Here is a 17,528-nt window from a genome sequence, read left to right as displayed (position 1 = left end):
CTCCGCTGATCCTGCCGATGTGGGGCAGTAATGCGTTTGGCAGAAGCCGCACTGTAGGCTTTGTGATTAAAAACAAAACAAATATTTGTGTTACTTGCCGGTCTGCGGTGGTCTTGACAAGAGGCCTGACTGCCGCGTCCTAAGAGATGAGCGACTATAAACTTCGGCCCTTCCTATCATCAGCAGAGAGCTGGCTTATCAGCTTTCTGGAGGCCCTTTTAAACAGTTGTTATGGGGGGGGATGCATTTTATTATGCAGATGAACTCAAACCTCAGGTTGCTCTGTCCCAGAGATGAAAACTACATTACAAGGAGGTTTAGATTATCTTCTTGATATTTTCCTATGTAAAAAATATGTATCTATATCTATACACACACACACACACACCGACCTACTACGTGTCCTGCCTGTCACTGGATGACCATGCTCATTTCAAGCTGCCATAATTGTTTTACAGTATCACCCACCTAGCTACCAGGCTGAACTCCGATCAGCATGAAGTTTCACACCGCATTTATCACACGAGCCCACACAACTGATAGATTTTGAGACATCTTCATGCACACACACACAAGCAAAACTGGGAAAGTCTGCATAAGATCACTGGATGGTATCCATATCAATACCTTGGTTGTGATTTTGTGCTATAGTGTTACAAAATGTTACTGTCCGAGAAACCTGGGCTATGAGAGCTCTCTGTGTTGTTTCTGAGACTGTGCGTGCAAGTACAATTATCTCAATAAAAGTTTCAATTAAAAAAGGTATAAAACCACTAACGGCCAGCCCTTGATATGCCTTTAATATGGGGGGGGAAGGACATACGTATTAAGAAAGTAAACCATAGGGAGGCCTGGCTGGCTCGGTCACTGGAGCGTGCGACTCTTGATCCTGGGTTTGTGAGTTTGAGCCCCATGTTCTGTATAGAGATTAAAGGTAAGTAATAAGCAAAATAAAAATGGTAACTCATTAAATGCTAACTGCATAATAGCATAATAGGTACTGTGATAAACATTTTATTAAGACTTTAATCTTCACAACACTCTGTGAGGCATTATTATTATTATTATTTCTGTTTTCTGTTTTAGACAAGGAAACTGGGCCTAGGAGAGCTTAAGTAGTTTTTCCCAGAGTCACAGAATCAGAAAGTAGAAAGGCAGGACCCAAACTCAGGTCCAGAGCCAGCTACCCTACCTTATACCTTATTTGCATAAGAATGCTGTGTTTTGGTGGAAAGAGAAATCATAATAAGGGAGGAGGACTGTGCTGCAGGGGTGCGGTGCAACTTGAAATACCTTGCAGGATCTTGGCCTTGAAAGATGAGAGGAGCTGAGCTGGCAACAAGCCAAGCCAGGGCATTCCAGGCAAGAAGACAGAAGAAACACCACACGTAAGAGAAAATGCTTCATCTTCCAGATAAAGAAACCAGTGTGTTTGTCTGCTTTGCCATTCAGAGGTAGATGGAAACAGTATGGTAGAGGGTCTTGAATGCTAGGGGGATGTCGTAAGGTCTTCCTGGGTCTAGCCAGTGATCTGGGAAAGGCACTGATGAGGCCAAGGTTATATGTGAATCGCCAGCATTCACAAGGGACCCTAAGTGCAAGGTGTTTACAGTTTAGTACAAAGTAATCCATTGCCAGGCCCAAAGAGCAATGGGAAGCAGTTTGGTAATGGGAAAATTGGTATGTAAAGGGAACCAAAGAAAATATTTATTACATCAAAGGCCATAAAGTGGTTGAGACCAGTGATCATCACGGAATTAATGGAATTAAATCTCGTCCCATATGGCTACTTATTCTTTCCATTCTTGAGTGCCTACTATGGGGCCAGCATGATTCCAAGGACTTGGGATTTCTCCGTGAACGAAATACAGTGACCAAAACCCCCTGCCGTCAAGGAGCTCCCTCACCTTCTGTGCTTAGTGCTGACTCCTGATCAGGAAGATTCTTAACTCTCAAAACCGAAGATTGTACTTTCATACTGTACACTTGAGATCCCATGACCCCACAGAGAAATGCAAATCTCTCTGGGGAGCATCTGGGCATCGATGGAGAAGGGCAGACACAGTGCTTCTGGCTTAAGAGTGAGGATGATCTTACCCCCGTGTGGCTAGAAGGAAACTTAAGCCGGGCAGGTTGTCAGGTCTTTGCCTCTGAGTTGGATCGTAAGAAAAGAGCCAAACCAAGGTGAGGGATTGGCGGTGTGATCCTTGAAGATGATTCAAGTTAGCCCAGGATACCCTCTCTGTTTTCCACTCCCAAACTGGGATTAACTTTGGAATCTTCCATAAATGGACAGAGACTGGGGGCTTTCCAATCCCAGCCTGGGTAAATACTCTTTCCACACAAATCAGCACAATATGGCCTTACCTTATAAAAGCAGGAGGGGAAGACAGGAAGTAAATACTCCCGAAGACCTCTGTGTAGGCTACAATATTTGGTTCTTTCCTTGTTCTTAAAATGCAGACTGAGAGGTATGGACTTTTCCTCAGAATGCTAAAAGCAATATACAGATGGAGACAAACTACTAAAAGATAAGCTGACGGCCACTGTTTCTACAAAAGGGCACCTAAAGGAAAGTGCACCAGCCAAGAGTCAAGAGTGGGGAGATGCATCATTATTACCCCCGACCAAGGATTTTTAACCATTTCGAATTTTAAGTTCCCAATCCCTCAAGTGCCTGAGAATAAATATTTAAAATGTCTTTTTTACTTACTTATCAAAAAATTCACCAATTTTTTTTTCCAGCAGTATTTTTAAAAAGTCTGATTTAGCTCCCAGGGACCTTCTCATGGTTTTGTGTCACATTTATAATGGTATTTAGCCCTTTGTTGTAAATCTGGCTTCTATCTTATATGGATGTAAGGGACTGGGACATTTCCCACAATTAGACAGTAACTTTCTGCATGGATAAAAGAATCTGCTCTCACTGTGCCCCTGGCCCTGGGGAAGAATTTTTCTGCTTTCATTAAGCAAAGGCGGGACGGGGGGCAGTGGTAAAAAATGCCACAGATACAGAGCTCCCATCTCTAACTTCAGGCTGCGCAGAACCGCCTCTGAATCTACAACTTCCATTCACGTTTCTGGTCGCCCTTGAGTGCGAGGCTGGCTCTGTTACTGAGCACAGCATAGTGAGGGACAGTCCTACCACCTGCAGAATTCGAGCTCTCTGAAGAGTCGCCTTTATGGGTCTGAGGTACTAGCTGGAGTCGAGCCACAAAACACAAAACCCACCTCAGACCCGGAGCCGACAGGTGGAGGAGTGAGTGTGTGTGCATGTGTAAGCGAGAGCCCCACAAGAACTTTGATGGAGACAAGAATGTGCACGAGACAGACTGCAGTCCCCGAGATGCCCATTTTTTTTAAGCTGCGTGGAGCTTGCTGTCACCAAGACTCCCAATCTCAGAATTCAGTTTAGGGCACAAGCAGAGGATGACAAAGGGGGCTCCTTCCTTTAGTTCCTCTCTTTGTCTGCAGCTGAGGAAGCTAGAAATTGTCTCCCGCCGTGGTAGGTCTAACACTAACATTGTCACCAGCTGCCTCCTCTCCAAGTGTCGCTTTACCCGCTCACCCCCGTCACCTTTCATCATGAAGATAATCTGCCCAGTGAAATGCTCAATGTGGAGAAACAACGGTAACAAGGTACTTAGTTGAGCCAGGAAGAGCATTTTATGAATAGAAAAGAAAATGCTATGCCTACTGACATGAAAAAATTAACACTGCAACTTCATTTTGTATTAATCTTTGGCTAAACCATCTCCATAAACTTATCCTGGACATCCCCATCTGTGGGCCTTGGCATGTGATCACCCCAGTGGTAGGTGTTAAACAACCAAATAGCATAAAGCTGGTTCTCCTGCAAAAAATAAAGTATAAGTGTGACTTTTATGTGGCAAGTTTGGCCGGTGGAGCAGACAATTTGATCAGGAAAAAGTCACCTCAGATCTGGAGATTTTTAGTTCGGTTATCTCAGGACTGGGTCTTTAGAAACCAATGTATTACATGTTTACGTTTTCATAGCTAGAGTTCAGTAACTATGAATGGATTTGGGAATATTTAATTTTTTTTAGAGTCTGTCTCATCTGCAAAAACAGCACGAGGTTCCTACTATGAATTTGAGGGGAGGGAGAACACAGGTCTGGTAAAAACAACTGAGTAACTTTTCTTAGGTGGTTAGTTACAAACACAAAATTGTGGCCACACAACACAACATCAGTCCAAAGCCCATTTGGGACCCTTTGAAATGAAAGAAATTCATATGTGAAACACAATATCTTTTGTGCATTATTCCCATTAATTTAATTCCATCTCTTTCAAATATACCCCCCAATCAGTAATAGGGTGAAACAAATTTATTCCCTGGCAGTATTTTCTTAGCCTCTCTAATACTTTGTGATCTAAGAAAAACAAAACAAACATTCGTTCAAAAATCTACTATGATTTTGGGGCACAGAAAACCGACTCTGTCCACTTTCCCCAGCTCCGCGAAACAGATTCCACACATCAATGAGACACACCGAAATCTTTCATTTTACTATAAATTCTGATGAAAACCAACACTTACCATTTTCAAAGCGCTCCTGAAAAATGACTAAAGAGAATTGTTTTTTCTTTTAAACTCTTCACCCAAAACATTTGCTTGAAAAACGTTCTGAATAGGGACATTGCCTGGTAAAACACATGCAGTCGACAAAATATCAAATTTCTCTTTCCAGCTGTCCAGAATCCCATTAGTGCCGCTTACTCCTATCTGTCTTTTGCTATAATTAGGATGGCTTAGGGTTTATCTGGGCCTTTTTTCAAAACCAGATTTCCTTCCCAGCAGCAGCAGCTGTCATTCACAAGTACCCTCACAGTACTGGGAGACTTCTTTTGATTTGCACTGAGGCACAGTGATCATGACTACGAAGGGAAGGGAAACACACACATACACACACACACAATCACACACACACACACATACACACACACACAATCACACACACACATACACAATCACACACACATACACACATATACATACACACACATACACACACATACACATACACACACATATACACACACACACACACAAATACCTTTCATCTAGTAATTTTTAAAAAAAGGAGTCTTACCCGAGGATGAGCACTCCAGTCTGGAACTCCACCTGTTTCAAACAGGTTCTGGACGGGCATCCCTTCTCCCCCGAAGCCTGAGTAACCTCCTTGGGGGAGTGAGCCCCGGGGAGTTTGCGGGGTTTTTCCTTCTCGCTCTGCTTGGACTGGACTAGCACATTGTCCTGCAGGGAACTGGGAATTGCAGTCAGCTTCTGCTCTGGCCCAAGAACCGTCTCTTTGATCACTCTGGGTTCGTGGGTGCTTAACGGGTTCTTTGGGATAGAAGAGATTAAAGGTGCTTTCTGTTGTACTCGCTTTCAGGTTGGGGCTCAGTTTCTTGGGTTTTCCTCTCATGCTGGGCCGCCTCAGCCTGGCAGGTTTCTCCGAGCCTCTCTTGGTCAACGAACCCTCATCCCCTACTCTTCCCTCGGCTGCGATCTCCAACCACTGGCTCGCCCCTGGCTTTTCTAACTCACCAGACAAGCGCTGCATCGCCGTCTCGATCGCTGCTTTATCTGTGTTTAGCAGATTGTCACTGGTGAATTCCTCTCCTGCCTGATGGCTGTCTCTGGTTTCTCTTCGAATTCCTGGATAATCATTTTCAGTGGCCTCAGAAGCAGCGGGTGGTTTATATCTCCCCGGGTCTGTCACCGCAGATGTCGCGTCCCAGTGAGGTCCCAAAGTCAGAATCATCCCCGTTTGCAGGGATGAGGGACTGTGGGTGGAGGCTTGGCCGCTCCTCACCACCACTTCTGGGGGTTGTGAGTGATAACCGAAGAGGCCAGTGGTGGCCTCCATAGGCCCGATGTCATCCGACACCCGAGACCCACAACCCATTTCACCGAGGAGATGCTCACACCCACCCAGGCAACACGCACTGAATTCCATCTCTTCGTCATCGCTTTCTAATAAAAAAACATGCTCAGTCCCCTGCAGTTTCCTTTGCCAAACTGCATTAGAGTAATCCGTCATAACGTCGGAACATTCCAGATACTCTAGGTCATCATCTGAAAACTCCTCGGTGCAGGTTAGGGTTATCTCTGGGCAAAGTTCATAGTCACTGTCAGAGTCTTCGCTGGACACCTGTGGGCTGACTTGCTGCTTGATCGCGGCCCTGTCACCTGGGCAGACGGATGCAGTCCCCTCGGACAGCGACAGGCTGAAGCTGATGTATTTCTGTCCTGTGGGGTCTGCTTGGCCAGAGTCCGAGACTCTCTCCTGAGGGCCATCACTGCGTAAGGCATCCGTCAGCCTCGATCCTTTGGAATGGACTGTCCTGTGGCAATATACATTGTGGTTGGTGGGAATACAACTTAAATTAGAAAAAAGCAGCCCGTCTGCAGCTTCCTCGGCACCACCCAGATCACGAGCCTCTTCGGTTGGCCTCGTTCCTTTAACATCCAAGGGATTTTCCGAGCTGGAGGCATGAGGGTCACTACTGGCCTGCAGTGAGCAGGAACAGCTGAATTTGGAGGAGGGGGAATCAGCTGACATGGCAGTACCTGTGGAGATATTTTCCTCCCCCTCACGAGGATGTTCTTTCTCATCAAGCTGATCTGTTTTCTCCTGTGCACATGCCTCTGTTGCGTGTCTCCATCCCGTGCCCCTGCCATCTTTCGGGTCAGGAGAGAGCTGTGGGTTCTCTGCTGAGCACTTGACCTCAACAGAAGCAGAGCAGCAAATCATTCCAGAAGAATTTTTAGCTGAGATTTGGTAAACAGCAGCGTCATCTGGGCTACAGCTGGGATGAAGAGAATACACAGGTAAGTTTGCCGCATTTGGATGGATATGCCAACCTTTCTCACGTCATGGCACACAGAAAACCCCCAGGATTGTTGCTGTACCCTCAAGGGGATCTGTGGTCTCCCCGCAAAGGGGCTTGTGAGCTCCCCGCAAACCAGCTTCTGAGTTCCAGCTGCGCTCATGCTGAGAATCCAGGAAGCTCTGCACTTTCCCGTAGAACTTTCCACATGCTTGCCCCAACTTGAAAAATGCTGAGAATTATTCAGATGAATGGGGAAGCATCTGATATTCTAGTTTTCTTCTTCTCTCCTTTTATTTTAAGTCTTTTTTATGCTATGGGAATTTGAAAAAAATATTATCTGGAGGGAGACCTTGTACACAAACAGCTGAAGAATTCGACCTCATGCTGTGGAACAGCATAAGCAATAGCTCTTCTTAAGCCTGTGCTGAGAAGGCGAGGTTCCTGCCAGGAAGCTGTAAAGGTATCAGGCTGGGATTATGTGTATGAAGAATGGTGCCATTTCTCTACATTTTACATGACTGTGAAGTCCAAGCCCCACCCCCATGAGACCCTCTGGCTGGAAACTCATGTCCACATGCCATCCTGACTTACCTAGACCAAGCCAGGCGTTCGGCTTGGATCCAGCAGGGAAGAAACTGGATCCTAGATCGTGCTGAGCCTGCTCTCCCTGCTCCAGGAGAGACGGTGCTCCCGGGGCCCCTCCCTCCAGCCTAACAGGCTTCGGTGACCTTTCCCACTAGGGCCTCCCTTCAGGCTCCGCAGTCCCGATAAACACTTTTTACACTTGTTCTAATTTGCACTCACTTATCTCATTGGACCTCAGTGTAGCTATAACATCGCTGGTCTCACTCCACGCATTATCCAGCTCAGAAGTCAATCAGCATTTTCAGAAGGCGGAAGCTATGGGTCTGGCCAGATTTAGAGGTCACATTTAGGTATTTATTGACTGATCTGTGTACAGTGTGCACCAGTATCGAAGCCAGAAGGGTCAGTGTTAGAGACTCAATGGCACAGAGTCTTATTCTCTGTCTTCTCCCTGAAGGCCTCCCTGTGTCTCTCCAAGCTCCTATGTGCTTGTAAGCCCTCAATGTTGGGTGCCTGCTCGCACATGCCCCATTTTTCAAAAATCATAGATTAATTGCAATTTTGTTAATATCTTGGTCTTTAATAATTTGGCTCCCAAGTAGAAGCCAGTCAGGGGTGGCTGAGGCTGGCCACCGCTGATCTTTGCGTGTGCCTTGGCCAACAGCATGGGGAGAACGGAATTCAGGGTAACTTTCTAGAGGAAATAGTACCTGCCCCTCCTGTCGACTTCACAAGGTTATGCTGAAGTTCAAATGAGAAAAATCAATGTGAAGGGGCGTGGCAAAGCAGAAAGTTTATGCCACATATATTCTATAAGAATGTAGAAGTGATAAGTGATATTTACACGATGGGATAGAGACAGAAGCTGACACTGCTATGGCAATCGTAAATGCATCAAATCAATATGTTGTATACCTTAAAACATACGCAATGTTGTATGTCAACTATAACTCAAAACAAAAAAAAAGATGTGAGAGTGCTAAAACCAGATTACCTCAAGTTCTCAAGAAGTGTGCAGAAGAATCATCAGGAAACTGCTTAAAATTTTTGAAAGAGAAACCCATGAGTAAAAGGCCTAAGAATCTGCTTTTAAACACCCTAAACAGGAGTGCCAGGGTGGCTCAGTCAATTGAGCATCCAACTCTTGATTTCAGCTCGGGTTGTGATCTCAGGGTCATGGGATCGAGCCCCATGTTAGGCTCCATGCTCAGCAGGGAGTCTGCTTCTCCCTGTCCCTCTGTGCCTCCCCCCTCAAATAAATAAATAAATATTTTTTAAAAAATATTTTTATTTATTTATTTGACAGAGATCACAAGTAGGCAGAGAGGTAGGCAGAGAGAGAGGAGGAAGCAGGCTCCCCAAGGAGCAGAGAGCCCAACATGGGGTTCGATCCCAGGACCCAGGGATCATGACCTGAGCTGAAGGCAGAGGCTTTAACCCACTGAGCCACCCAGGGGCCCCAAATAAATAAATGAATCTTAAAAAAAAAAAAAAGATCCCAAACACATTCTGCTACAAATTGTCCTGGGCCTGCCCTTGGAGACAGCCTCATCCTCATCCTCATTACTTACACATAGATCTCCTCAATTGAGCTGAATTAAACCTGAATAAAGAGAAAGGGGCCTCCGTTTGATATTCACATGGCCCACACCACTGCCAACTTGCCTCTTCTTCCTTAGCTCTTGGAGACCTGTCCTCAGTTTTGGACTTAAAAGGAGCATAGGAGTACCATGGTCTACTGGGACATCCCAAGTAATTCTGATTTCCTGATTTATCCAGACCATGATCCCAGTGCCAGAGAAACCACCCACCCTGAAAGCACCAAGACTTATGGAAAAAAACAGAAGGGAAGAGAAGAAAATATGACAGAGAGACCAAAGGACCAGGTAAGAAAGCATTAAAGGTGGGGAACAGAGATGGTTCTCAAGAACCAAGGAGAGGAAACCAAAGAAATTTTAGGAAAAAGTGTGGAGAAAATGATTGAGTTAAATATATTTCACTTCTGAATGACTAAATAAGTGAAGGGGAGAATGTTAGGATTTAGTAACGTACGATTTTATGGAGTATGTGTTTTAGCCGATAAAAGATTTACAAACCATCTTACGTTTACTTAAGAGGAAAAATATAACTGACCTCTCAAAAGTTGATTAGGTAGAATTCTTCTCACTGGCTAATGACCTCTTTTCAGAGACTTATGATTTGTGGTTGACATGTCCTTGATTGTTATCTCTAAGCATCTTAAAGAAGAGAGGGAGCAAATTCAGCCACAAGCATGGCATTTGTTGAATGTCCCCGCTAGTGAACAATGTGCGTGCCACTCCCCTGCGTGCAAAACAGAGGGTTGTGGGGGAGGGGTTGAGTAATTTCCCTGAAGTGACCAAGTTGGTCAGTAGTGGAGGGGGCTAGGAAACCAGAGCCTTCTACTCTGAAGCCAGGCTCGGTATGTCATGTTAGAAAACTCACATTCAGAAAAGGGAGGTGGCCAATGTAGAGAGATCATTTTTGCAAATAAAGCGCTTCTGTCCTAAATTTTCATCTTCATTGGCCAACTGACAACACTTGTGACAAGTTCATTCTGGTGCCCAGTATTACGTTGAGTGCCGAGCCAGAGTCAAAGAGACGCGTACCACGTCATGTCCAGCCCTAAAATGACTAAAAATTTCCTGGGGAGACAATCTGAATTTCTGTGAGAACCTTGTGGGTCAGTTCTGTGCTGAGGAGTTGTCCGGGGCAACTGGAAGAGAAGAGAAGCTCAAAGAGGGGACTCCGGTGGGAGCAGCTGGAAGGGTGTGAGTAGGGTTGGGCTTTAGAATCTGCAAGATGCTGGCAGAGCGAACTGTGTGCCCCACAGTGATTTGACAGGAATGCAGAAGCATCCCGGAAGAAATTCCCCAAACAATTAGTTGCATTCCCTCCTTGTGGATCTTTCCTTTTGGCTAATGGAAGCAGCAGCATTCCTCCACCTTGATGTGAAAGTCTTGCTGGAATCCTCTACGTTCTTTCTAAATTAATCATTTCCATATTAAAGAAAAAGAGCTACATGTGACCTTAAGTGGATAGGGCTTCTTCTGGGCTTGAACCCCCTGGGTTAGTCTAAACCAGAGGTTCTTAAATATTTGAGCAGCAAGAACTCTTTATAGACTCTCAAAAACAACAGAGGACTCCCAAGAATGCTTGTTTACGGGTTATATCTATCAATATTTACCATATTGAAATTAAAACAGAAAAATTGAAAATGTTTATTCATTTAAAAATAACACAAATAAGCTCATTAACGTTAGCATAAATAGCATATATGATATATAATAGCATATATATAGGAAAATACCTGTATTTTTCCTAAACAAAGTAAAATTTCCTAAGAGTGGCATTGTTTTATATTTTTTCACACATCTAATATCTGGCTTAATAAATGATAGCTTTTTTTTTTAAATTTGCTTCTGCATTGTGATGTAATAATACATTGTTTTGGTTGAAGTATATGGAGAAAATCTGGCCTTGCACAGATATGTAGTTGGAAAAGGAAAAGTATTTTAATAGTCTTTTCATATGATTGTGGAAAATCTTTGATACTATACCAAGAGTGGTTGCAATGTCGGATCGGAAACCCTATCAGCAAGTTACATAAAATCCATTGGCTTTGACTGCATTTTACATGCATCTTTACTAAGACGTGATTTTGTAACATCATATATTGTTCAATTGAAGGAACTTAGTTCGTGAGATCTCCTAAACATTAACATACTTCATTATACATTTTTTTAAAAGATTTTATTTATTTATTTGACAGACAGAGATTACAAGTAGGCAGAGAGGCAGGCAGAGAGAGAGAGAGGAGGAAGCAGGCTCCCCACTGAGCAGAGAGCCCAATGTGGGGGCTCGATCCCAGGACCCTGGGATCATGACCTGAGCCGAAGGCAGAGGCTTTAACCCACTGAGCCACCCAGGTGCCCCATTATACATTTTTTAAAATCACATTAATTAATATTCCTACTGATAATTTGGAAGTATTGGGAAACTGTCAAGGTTCTGATGAAGGATATAAGTTTTTGAAATTTCTAGTTAGGGAAATAATACAAATATTAATTGATCATAAAAATATAAGTCAATTAAGTTGCTTGGCAGAGCAACTTAATTGGAAGGGCTGAGGACATCAGTAAAAGAACAGAGTAAAGAACTTCTGAACATTTCTCCTCCATAAAAGCAATAAGAATGCTGGCAAAATGTATCTGAATCGGCTTTTTCAGAATTCTGAAAGTCAGTTGGAAAATCTGAGGAGGGTTTATTCAAGAAAAATGGCTGAATCTCAGCAAAAATAGCAAATTTTCTGGTGGTGTCACTTTCCCTGTCCTACCCCTCATCCTCATCTCCACGGAGTCTGGTAAACCAAGTGTTGACAATCTTGGTGAAAATCAGCAGTCTAGCAGCCACCAGAAGGGGCAGAACTGCAAAGCCCCATTCCCGGGGAATTGTCATCAGACCTGTCCGGTGGCTCCCTGAACAATCACACTCACAGAACTGTTTTTATGTGTTCAGACTCAGAGTTCAACTAGCAGGAACAACCTTCTCCCTGAGACATTTGTTCGGAAAATATTCAGAGGCAACTATTTAACATCATGGCTGCCTGAGGCACTAGATAACTGGTGAGACAAACAACAGGCTAACCAAAAAGATTAAAAGGGAAGGCTAGGGAATGAGATGTCCACAGGGGCCATTGAAAATCTCCAGCATGTTTCTGGGAATCCAGAGGGCCATGTGCAGGTGTATGGCTGTGAGCTTGTCCAGGGCTATATGCATGCTCAGGAAAGACCTGAGAAAACATTAAGCTCTCAACTCTAACTGACCTGAAGGCTCTGTGCTAGCAGGAAGTGAAGGCTAAGACAGAGTTTTCCACTGCTTGGCTAAGTGTTGAAGGCATGCCCCACCATGTGCACAGAGCTCCTCAACAAAAAGTGGGAGACTTACTGGTTCCAGGCATCTAAGGACATCTCCTTCAAAATTAACCGAGCAGAGACTTCAGTGATCACAAACAACAAAGAATACAGATTTAAAGAATTAGCTCAGAAAAGTCACTAAATGAACAACAACAAATGGTGGGAAAGGGAGAGAATCTGCTTTCTGGAGTGGCCACATTATATTGTTTAGAATGTCCAGTCTTTGCAAAACAATTAGAGACATGCAAAGAAAGAATAAAGCATGGCCCATATAGGGCTGGGGGGCAGGGAAGGAGCAAACAATAGAAACCATCTGTGGACATGCTAGATAGAGATTTTAATTAACTATTTTAAGTATGTTCAAAGAACTAAAAGAAGCTATGTCTAAACAACGAAAGGAGGGCTCCTGGGTGGCTCAGTGGGTTAAGCCACCGCCTTTGGCTCAGGTCATGATCTCAGGGTCCTGGGATCGAGTCCTGCATCGGGCTCTCTGCTCAGCAGGGAGCCTGCTTCCCTCTCTCTCTCTCTCTCTCTTTCTGCCTGCCTACTGGTGATCTCTCTCTATCAAATAAATAAATAAAATCTTAAAAAAATAAATAAACAACGAAAGGAAAATGTGAGAACAATGTCTCAGGAAAGAGACAGAAATTGTAAGAACTACGTGGAAATTTCGAAGCTGAAAAGTATAATGACTGACAATGAAAAATTCACTAGAGGGCTCAAGAGCAGAGGTGAGTCCGTGAACTTGAAGATGATGGATTGAGATTACCCAGTTTTCAGAGCAGAAAGGAAAACGAATGGAAAAAAAGTGGACAGAATCTCAGAGACAACATATGTATAAAGGGAGTCCCAGAAGGAGATGAAAGAGGCAGAAAGAATATCTGAAGAAAGTGGAAGTTCATAGTTCAGAGAAGGGACTGTAGTGATAGCTTGAACGCTTGGATTTTTTTTTTTAATTGAGGTACAACTGACATATAACACCACATTAGTTCCAGGTGTACAACATGATGATTCAAGGTTTGCATACGTTGTGAAATGATCAGCGCAGGAAATCTAGTTCACGTCAATCTCTACACATAGCTACAAATTTCTTTTTCTTGTCATGAGAACTTTAAAGATCTACTCTTTTAGCAACTTCCAAATACACAATACAGCATTATTAACTATAGTCGCCATGCCTCAGGACTTACTTATTTTATAATTGGAAGTTTGTATCTTTTTAAAAACTTTGGATTTTTATCACTAGCAACAAATACTTTCAGTTTTCCTTGAAGTGGCAGGTCTACTTTGTTTGTTTTTAAGACGATGTTCACCACATATCTGAGGCTTGAGAATCATTTGTCCATTGTTCTTTCAAGCAAAAATTATACTCCATGAAAAAGCGGCTAGTTCAGCTTGCAACTTAAACAATCATACAGGTGCTTTCCCTCGAGATGACTATCCTCTCAAGGAAATCCAGCAGAGATGTTTTGAGCATATTTCTCATTTCCTTACAGGGCAGTTAAAGGGCTTTTTCAAAATTTAATGAAATTGGGGTGCCTGGGTGGCTCAGTGGGTTAAAGCCTCTGCCTTCGGCTCAGGTCATGGTCCTGGGGTCCTGGGCTCTCTGCTCAGTGGGGAGCCTGCTTCCTCCTCTCTCTCTGCCTGCCTCTCTGCCTACTTGTGATCTCTGTCAAGTAAATAAATAAAATCTTTTAAAAAAAGATTTAATAACATCAACAATTTTTACTGATGCATCAGAAACATATCAAGTGAAATGTTTTGGGTTTTGGTTTGTTTTTAACCGCAGCTGTACGGCAGTGAAGAATTCTATGACAACTAGTATAACTTGGAACCACTGCCTAGATTCACGCTAAGCCACCAACAGTTTTCCCATCCTTTGCTTTTTATCATCACTCCATATGTCAACACAGTGAAAAAGACAAATAATGTTTCAGTATTTTTGTGATAATAGTTTTGATCTGCCGGATTCTCTGAAAGGTCATTGGGACCCCTAGGGGTCCATAGACCACACTTTGAAAACCACTAATTAAAGCTATTCACCAAGGGAAGCTTCAAAATGCTCTCAGCAATTTTCTCACAGCAAATAGCTGGCAGAGGAGGCAGTGGGCAGCAGCATGGAGGGCTGACATTTTGCTCACTGTAATCACTTAGGGGCTCTCTTAGGCAGATGACTTCCTCTCTTTGGGCCTCAATTTCCTGATTTAGTAAGAGGAAGAAGACCTATGTCTGGGTCCCACTACCCCTTAGAGATTCTGATTTAATGCTCAGTACATGGGGCTCCATGATTTAATTTGGAGCAGGAGAAGGTTGGGTCCATCAATCCAGGAGTGGAAGGGAGGGTGCCAACCTTAGAAGTTCCTTGGGATCTCGCCAACTTAGGATGGTTTGTTTTGTGCTAGGAGGACAAGGATTATAAATGTGAGTGAGAACTGAGAGCACAGAGCAAGCAAGAATATGAAAATAGGGGGTTGGGAAATAGAATGTAACAAGTGCAAAAAGAAGAGAAGGAATCATTTTTTTTTTCTCTAGCTACCGGCATGACAGACCTATCAGTCCAGATCGTCTTTGAAATCCCTACATTCCAATCCCCACCCTTACTGCCCCCCTGGGGGGCTGGGTTTTCACACTCACTCCATCATCTACCTCTTCATTCCCCACTCCACTGACACACATAAAACAGAACGACTTACTCCCATGTGGACTGAAAAGTGGATTTCCCCGGCTCAGGTTGCTTCTCTTCTCCCTTTTGTCTCCTGGAGGTCATTCCTCTGCTCCCCAGAAAACTCTCCCAACAAGATTAAAATTGCTGGAACAAACCCTGCATCTGACCAGACGCCCCAAGGACAGAGTTTGTGGGAGCCAGAGCTCAAGCTATTGGCTGGAGGTAAGACACGAAATCCTTTCTGGGCTTCAGGTGTTGTTCTGTTTTACTATGTGCCACTTTCCAGGGGAGGAAAACAATATCTGGGAACAAAATGTCAGCAGTGTCTTCACCAGGGCAGCCAGGAATGTGGGGGGTGGGGGGACTTTGGAGGCCTCCCACCCCCTCCGCGCCCTGTGGGTTTTCTGAGCCTTGCCTGCCCATGCAGCAGGGAGCAGGAAGAGCATCTGGCTCAGTAAATATATGATGACATCCATGTCCTTGCCGCCATCACAGCGCCAGGTGAAGGTCAAAATATTCTCTTACACAGACTGTCTGTATCTTATTACTTGCCTAACTGCTACTATCAATTTGATGGATTGAATTATTCAGAATGACTAAAGGAATAAGAAAGCCTTGGGTTTTTCCATGCCCTCAAGCTAAGTTTGTTGTAGAGATAGGAGAATTCTAATACTAGCAACACACACAACTGCTTGATCGTATTTTCTATAAGCAGTGAGATACATTTCAACACCGATGAGGAGTTTCCATATACATTTACCAATTTACTCATTTATCCAATGGATTTATTGAACCACGAGTGTGAAGACTGAAAGGGGACTTGGAACTGTGCGGCTCCTGGGCCCACCTGCCTCCCTATCCCAACCCCTGCTCCCTTCCCTGCTCTGTTCTGTCTCCTGGTGCTGACCCTTTAGGCCCAGACTCCCCGGTTCCCGGGGCCACTGGCATCCTTCTGCATTGGACCACAGGGAGGCAGGAGATTGGAGAGTGGGGAGAAGGGAAAAGTCACCCACAGGTGGGATTTCTAGGAGGACATTCCTTCTGTCCTCTTCAGCAGCTCCAGGTCCCACAGGACAGGCCCACAGGGTTCCAGCTTCTGCCTTGTAACCCAGAACTAGTTGCCTTACCACCTCCCCTCACCCAAGCAGCCTAGGGAATGGTGGCGTCCTACTGGTGCTCATTTCTGGGTGACCCGCATTGGGATCACTCCCCTGTAGAACCCCACATTGAATGTTCGAAAATAGTTGGTTTGGTTTTTTTTTTTTTTTTTAAGATTTTATTTATTTATTTGACAGAGAGAGAGAATGAGTGGGGAGAGGGACAGAGGGAGAGGAAGCAGGCTCCTGGCTGAACAGGGAGCCCAACATGGGGCTCCATCCCAGGACCCTCGGATCATGACCTAAGCTAAAGGCAGATGCTTAACCGACTGAGCCACACAGGTGCCCCGAAGATAGTTTTTGTCTTCCTGGTTAGACCCTGACAGATAGAGAGATGATTTAGTTCATGGATGTTGGAACTGAGGCCCTGGGAAGATGTGAGCGTCTTATGTAACACAGTTAAAAAATTATAAGAAACGACTACGACGTGTAAGGCACTATATTAGGCTCTGTGTAGACAATAAAGATGGTAAATTCCTAGGCCCTTTCTAGGAGCTTCTCAGCCAATAAGAGAAATGATGTAGATATACCAACGGTTACAATACAGGACGGTACGTGGTAAGGGCAATTAAAAATCCAATCAATTATGGAGATTCGGGTCGGGGGTGCAAGATAATGAGGGAAGGTTTCCTGGATATTCAAAAGCTGAAGCAGGGGCACCTGGATGGCTCAGTGGGTTAAGCCAGTGCCTTTGGCTCATGTCATGATCCCAGAGTCCTGAGATTGAGTCTCGAATCAGGCAGAAGTGTGATTCTCTGCCCCTCCACTGGCTTGTGCTCTCTCTCTTTTGCTCACTCTCTCTCTCAAATAAATACATAAAATCTTTAAAAAAAAAAAAAAAGCTGAAGCAGGCCTATGAAATACACAGTAGGATTTGGCAAGAAAGTCGGTATATGGCTGGGGTTGGGGAGGGAGCTGATCACTCCAGGCAGAAGAAACAGCCTCAAGGTGAGACTGAGGGCACAGTGGGCTAAAAGGCAGGGCCACTTTCATTATTTATTATTTAAACACAATAGTTTTGAGGATGCAAAGGGACACTATTAATACTTACACCGAGACCACAGGCAGAAACCAGGGGAGAGAAATTGACAGCATAAGACTTGTCTCCTTCCCCAGGGGGCTGTCAATTTTGCAGAGAGGTAAGACTTTCAGGTGTCATATGGGGAGCAATACCCAATTTGCAAACTCTAGTGTCACTGAATCCCAAAAGGCACAGTTGAGGCAGGGAGCATTTCTGGTGCTAGGAGGGGAGAGGTCAGGGTGGCCCGGATCTTCAGACAGCGTGCCAGGAGCATGGAACTTGAGCGTAGTAGGAAGGATTAAATT

At 44.3% G+C, this 17,528-nt stretch overlaps 1 protein-coding gene and 1 long non-coding RNA gene across 7 annotated transcripts in view; one reads left to right on the top strand and one right to left on the bottom strand.

The window, feature by feature from the left end:
* Positions 1-17,528, bottom strand: part of ALPK2 (alpha kinase 2) — a 115,241-nt gene that overhangs the window by 62,864 nt on the left and 34,849 nt on the right. For 5 of the 6 annotated variants that reach the window (XM_047696305.1, XM_047696308.1, XM_047696307.1 and 2 more), the window contains one exon: positions 5,115-6,837. In XM_047696305.1, the coding sequence (XP_047552261.1) occupies positions 5,115-6,837 (1,723 nt within the window). Of the gene's footprint in view, positions 1-4,561; positions 4,580-5,114; positions 6,838-17,528 lie in introns of those variants that run through there. The other variant, XM_047696310.1, reaches the window with a different exon arrangement.
* The window catches only part of LOC125081670 (uncharacterized), a 65,877-nt gene continuing 55,072 nt past the window's right edge, over positions 6,724-17,528 (top strand). Inside the window, exons 1-3 of the long non-coding RNA XR_007121773.1 lie at positions 6,724-6,859; positions 9,226-9,332; positions 15,143-15,267. This is a non-coding gene — a long non-coding RNA (uncharacterized LOC125081670). The remainder of the gene's footprint in view (positions 6,860-9,225; positions 9,333-15,142; positions 15,268-17,528) is intronic.

Source organism: Lutra lutra, chromosome 12, assembly GCF_902655055.1.
Source record: "Lutra lutra chromosome 12, mLutLut1.2, whole genome shotgun sequence".
Lineage (NCBI taxonomy): Eukaryota > Metazoa > Chordata > Mammalia > Carnivora > Mustelidae > Lutra > Lutra lutra.
Note: the sequence above shows the minus strand (reverse complement) of the source record. Positions and strands in the feature narration are given on the sequence as shown.